The sequence below is a fragment of the Marmota marmota genome, unplaced genomic scaffold (genome assembly GCF_001458135.2).
Source record: "Marmota marmota marmota unplaced genomic scaffold, marMar, whole genome shotgun sequence".
NCBI lineage: Eukaryota > Metazoa > Chordata > Mammalia > Rodentia > Sciuridae > Marmota > Marmota marmota.
This window is the reverse complement of record NW_025999960.1, coordinates 16,229,572-16,235,711: the sequence shown is the minus strand read 5'-3', so window position 1 is coordinate 16,235,711 and position 6,140 is coordinate 16,229,572. Positions and strand designations below refer to the sequence as shown.

Genomic DNA, 6,140 nt, shown 5'->3' with positions numbered 1-6,140 from the left:
CATCTAAATAATATCTTCCAATTACTACATGTCTAGGAAAAGTTAAGGGACAGCTGTGAAAATTGTAAAGTACTATCCTATAACAGGTTTAAAAATATTTAAGCGAAACTAAGAGAAAAGAAGAACCAAGAATTACATTTGATATACTGGATTGCATCTTGAATTCTAACACCTAGATTTCAAGTTCATTTAAGCAGGGCTACATCTTCTATATCTTTTAGTGTTCCTGTTGTCTATTCTTTCCTCCCCTCCCTCCCCCCTTCACCCATCTACCAACACAGCATATAGAATGCCTAGTTCTCTGCATATAGTAAGCACTTTTTAAATGTATGAGTCAATATTAATGTCACAGTAGATCTATTATGACATCGCTGGGTCTGGAATACCATGGTTAGGGATCAGTTGGTAGTAAGCTAAGTCACAATCTCTAGGAGCAGGCTTCTGGCTTCCTAGTGGAAACACTTTTATTAGCATTTGCCTATATTCTGTGGAAAAGAATAAAAGAAAAACACCCAAAATTTCAAACATTTACCAAAATGAGAAATGAGGTAGATAGTGATTCTGAATCAGAAAAAGAGAATGATGCCTCAACCATGAGAAGAAAGCCTGGAAGTACCCTTGATGTTCCAGTGGTCTCTTACCTTGAAATCCCATTCTCAGTACAGACAGTCATCTCTAGGATTGAAAAAGCACAGCTCATACGAGCCAAAGAGGTAGGTAGTGAATCAGAAGATTTATAGATTACAAGTTTTTTTTTTTAACTTTTCATCACCAGGTACATTTTTTTTAGAACTCATTTTTTGTTGATGATATTTAACTGTATTTGAGAAAATATTGACTTCAAATGATGATTTCACCTGACTAATGGATAACAAGATCCAAATTGATGTTAATCTCTTCAGATTAGGAATTAATGAATCTATTTAAGAAGTAAATCAAGGCTTGCTTAGCATGCTCAAGGTCCTGGGTTCAATCCCCAGCACTAGAAACAAAAAAAAAAGAGAGAGAGATAGAGGAAAAAGATATAAATATTGGTACTTTCTCACTCTTCAGGCAGAATTTCCCTGTTCCAACTAGCAACAATAACAATGTCTATTTTCTTTTGCAATTCTGGGGATTGAACCCAGGGACTTCTACATGCTAGGCAAGTGCTCTACCACTAAGCTGCATCCCTAGCACATTTTATATTATATTAAATTAATGAATTTACCCATGACCTCCAAAAGTTTTTCATGCCTCTTTATAAGACTTCTACATGCCTTCCCTGCCACGGACCCTAATCCCCAGATAACTACCAATCAGTTTCCTTTCTTTTTCTTTTCTTTTTTTATGGAACTGGGGATAGAACCCAAGGGCACTCTACAACTGAGTGACATCCCCAGTGCTTTTTATTTTTAATTTTGAGACAGGGTTTCACTAAATTGCTAAAGCTGGCCTAGAATTTGAGATCCTCTAACCTCAGCTTCCTTGATGCTGGGATTATCCTGCTGAATATAACTTCTTTGGGGTGGAGGGTACTGGGGATTGAACTCAAGGGCACTCAACCATTGAGCCACATCCCCAGCCCTATGTTATTTAGAGACAGGGATTCACTGAGTTGCTTAGCACCTCACCATTGCTAAGGCTAGCTTTGAACGCATGATCCTCCTGTCTCAGCCTCCGGAGCTGCTGGGGATTACAGGTGTGCGCCACCATGCCCATCTCTGAGCTGCCTTTGAACTAGAGATCCTCCTGTTTTATGTTTTAGCCTCTGTAGTCACTGGGATTACAGGCATGTGCCTTCATCCCTAGCTGAATACAACTTCTTTATCAGATGGGTGATTTGCAAGTATTTTCTCCCATTCTGTGACTTGTCCTTTTCTTCTTCTAATAGTGTTTTTCAAATAATATAGGTTTCAAGTCCAATTTATTGTTTCCTTTAGTGGTTCCTGCTTTTGGTGTGGTAAGTAAGCAAATTTTGCCTAACCCAAGGGCACATTTCTCCTATGTATTTTTCTAGATCTTTTAGACTTCTGGATTTTACACTTGGGTCTATGATCCACTTTGTCTTAATCTTTGTATATGATGTCATATATAGATTAGGGTTCTTTTTTTTATATTTATTTTTTAGTTTTCGGTGGACACAACATCTTTATTTTATGTGGTGCCGAGGATCGAACCCAGCACCCCACGCATGCCAGGTGAACGAGTTACCGCATGAGCCACATCCCCAGCCCCTAGGGTTCTTTTTTTTAAAAAAAATAATTATTGCAGCTCCATTTGTTAAAAAGACTATCCTCTCACCATTAAATTGAATTGGCTCTTCAGTTGAAAATCAGTTGACCATATCTTTGAGTTTATAGTTTCTCTAGTCTGTTATATTAATCTATTTGTATTTCTTTATGCCAATGCCACAGTATCTTGATTACTGAAGTCTTTATAATTATTTTTGAAACCAGGTAGTTTTAGTTCTACCATTTTGAACTTCAATTATTCCAATCTCTCCCCCCACCCCTTTTCTTTTTCTTGGGCTTCTTTCTCTGGAGTGACACACTAAAACACATAAAACTTAAAAACTGTCTTTATCTACACAGCTTTCCTCTCTTTGCATTTCCAAATGAATTTTAAAATCAGCCTGTGAAATGCTATCAAATATACATTTTTAAAAGCCTGCTGAGCCAGATGTGGTGGTACACACTTGTAATCCTAGTGACTCTGGAGGCTGAGACAGAAGATTCAAGGTCAGTCTCAGCAATTGATGGAGACCCCTGTCTCAAAATAAAGCATAAAAAAAGGCTGGGGTCATGGCTCAGTGGTTAAGTGCCCCTGGGTTCAATCTCTGGTACCAAAACAAAACAAAAATGTCTACTAATATCTTTGATTGGGATTGTATTGACTTTATTAATCAATTTGGAAAGAATTAATTTTTTTTTTTTTGGTGCTGGGGATTGAACCCAGGGCCTTGTGCATGTGAGGCAAGCACTCTACCAATTAAGCTATATCCCCAGCCCCAAGAATTAAAATCTTAACAGTATTTTGTCTTTTGACCCCTGGACATAGCATATTTCTCCATTTATTTAGGGCTATACACTGAAAAAAACTACAAAGCATTTCTGAGAAAAATTAGCCTACTTTCCAACATATAGGACTTTATACTTCTTTTGTCAGATTCATCACTAAGCATATGTTAAAGTTTAGATCTGGAAAAACCCCGAAGTCTTGGTCCCCAATGCAGCAATATCCAGAGGAGGGGCTTTTAGGAAATGACTCAGTCATGAGGGCTGTAACCTCATCTTTGGGTTAATCAACTGATGGATTAATAATTTGGACGGACTCTGGCAGGTGGTGAAAACTGTAGAGGTTAGAACTGAGTTGAAGGGAGTGGTTCCTCAGGAGCATGCCTTTGGGGACTTTATCCTGTTCCTAGACCTTTTCTTACTCCCTCTGCTTCCTGGCTATCATGAGGTAAGAGCTTTCCTCCACTATATCCTTCCACCTTGATGTTCTGCCTCAAACCAGGCCCAAAGCAATGGAGCCGCCAACGGTCAACTGGAACCTTTGAAACTGTGTGCCAAAACAAATCTTTCTTCCTTTAAATTTTGTTTATTCAGAATAAACAAAAATAAATAAGAAAGGGGTGGGGATATAGTTCAGTGATAAGGTGCCTCTGGGCTCAATCCCCAGCACCAAATAAATAAATAAATAAATAAGTTTCTCTCAGGTATTTTGTCACAGAGATGAAAAGCTGACTAAACACAGCATATCATATTTTTTAAAAAAATATTTTTTAGTTGTTGATAGACCTTTATTTTATTTATTTATATGCAGTGCTGAGAATAGAACCCAGTACCTTACACATGCCAGGCAAGTATGCTACTGCTTGAGTCCCAGTCCCAGCATATCTTATTTATTTATTTACTTTAATTTTTTTATTCTAATTTGTTATATATGACAGGGGAATGTATTACAATTCATATTACACACATAGAGCACATTTTCATATCTCTGGTTGTATACAAAGTGTCTTCATACAATTCATGTCATCATACATGTACTTTGGATAATGATGTCCATCTCATTCCACCATCATTTCTAACCCCATGCCCCCTCCCTTCTAGAGTTTTGTCTATTCCTCCCATGGTACCCCTCCCTACCCCACTATGACTCAGCCTCCTCATTTAAGAGAGAATATTCATCATTTGTTTTTTGGGGGATTGGCTAACTTTACTTAGCATTATCTTCTCCAACTCCATCCAAGTACCTGCAAACCAGCATAACATTTTTAAAAAACATTTTTAGTCATAAATGGACATAATGCCTTTATTTTGTTTATTTTTATGTGGTGCCTATGATCAAACCCAGTGCCTCACATGTGCTAGGCAAGTGCTCTGCCACTTAGCCACAGCCCTAGCTAGCCCTCATATTATTGCTTTTTAATTTCAATCTTCAATCATTCACAACTAATATATAGAAATACAATTGATTTTCACATGTCCATCTTGTACACTAAACTCAGTTCTTAGACGTTGTAGATTTTTTTGGTACATTCTTTGGGGTTTCCTACATATGCATTCCTGTCATATGCTAATAGGGGCAGTTTTATTTCCACTGTTCATATACATGTGTATTCTAACTTCTTTTCTGACTTGTTAAGGGGGTATAGGACCATCAATATAAAGTTGCCTAGAGGTGATAAGAACAGCACCATTGCTTTGTCTTTAATATTAGGGTAAAACATTTAGTCTTCTAACATTGAGTAATGATAGTAGCTACACTTTTTTTTTAAGGTGCTCTTTATCAGGTTATGGAAATTTTCTGCTTTTCCTAGTATGTCAAGATATTTTAAATTAGGAATAGACACTGAGTATTATTAAAAGCTTTTACTGCACCTATAGGGATAATTGTTTGTTTTTCCTCTTTAGGTCTGTTAATACACTGAATTATATTAATTTATGAATGTGAAGCAAACTTTGCATTTCGGGGATAAATTCCACTTACCTATGATGTATTATTCTTTTTATATCTTGTATTTGGTTTACTAAAATTTTATTAACTTTTGCATCTATATTTATGAGGTATATTTTCTGTAGTTTTCTTGTAATGACTTTAGTTATGACATCAGTATATCACTAGCTTTAGAGAGTCAGAAGAATCCCCTTCTGTTCAATTTTCTGTAAGAGTTTGTTGAGAATTTGTGCTGCTTCTTTTTATAAGTTTGGTAGAAACTACCAGTGTTTGGGTAGGAAGAGGGAGAAATAACCAAGGGGACCATATGTGCTCAGAGTCTAATTTATAGGAAGGCTTTAGACCACAAATTCAATTGAAAATACACATAGGGCTATTTAGATTATCCATTTCTTTCCTTTTTTGGCACTAGGAATTGAACCCAGGGGCATTTAACCACTGAGCAATATCCCCAGCCTTTTTTAGTTTTTTAAATTTTGAGACAGTCTCACTAAATTCCTCAGGGCCTCACTAAATTGCTGAGGCTGGCTTTGAACTTGTGATCCTCCTGCCACAGCTTCCCAAATCACTGGGATTACAGGCATGGAACACTGAACCCAACTTTTTGTTTTTGTTAGTGGGGATTGAACCAGGGGCACTCTACCACTGACAAACATTCCCAGCCCTTTATATTTTTTATTTTGAGACAGGATATTACTAAATAGATAGCTGAAGCTGGCCTCAAAACTTGTAACCCTTCTGTCAGCTTCCTGAGTAATGGGATTAAAGGCATGTGCTACCATACTTGGCTTAAAGTTGTTGACAATAATACATTATTATAATACATTATTTTACTTTTATTGTCTGTATAATTTATGGTGACATCACTTCTAATTTCTTTTTTTTCTGAGCTAATTAATTTTAATCACAGATAATTCATTTTACTCATAGTTAGTGAGCTATCCCCTCTCTGGGAGGGAAAGATATGTATTGGGAATATGTAGCAGTGGAATATATTTATATAATACTAGCTTTTCCTTAAGATGCTCTTTTATTTTTCTTAAAATATATTTTTATGGGGCTGGGGATGTGGCTCAAGCGGTAGCGCGCTCACCTGGCATGCGTGCGGCCCGGGTTCGATCCTCAGCACCACATACAAACAGAGATGTTGTGTCCGCCGAAAAACTAAAAAATAAATATTAAAAAAAAATTCTCTC

The 6,140-nt window shown here is 36.8% G+C and overlaps 1 protein-coding gene across 1 annotated transcript in view; it reads left to right on the top strand.

Annotated features, from left to right (window-relative positions):
* The first annotated feature begins 536 nt into the window (after nt 1–536).
* The window catches only part of Fam186a (family with sequence similarity 186 member A), a 67,698-nt gene continuing 62,094 nt past the window's right edge, over nt 537–6,140 (top strand). Inside the window, 1 exon segment of the mRNA XM_048802447.1 lies at nt 537–717. Coding sequence (XP_048658404.1) covers nt 537–717 — 181 coding nt within the window.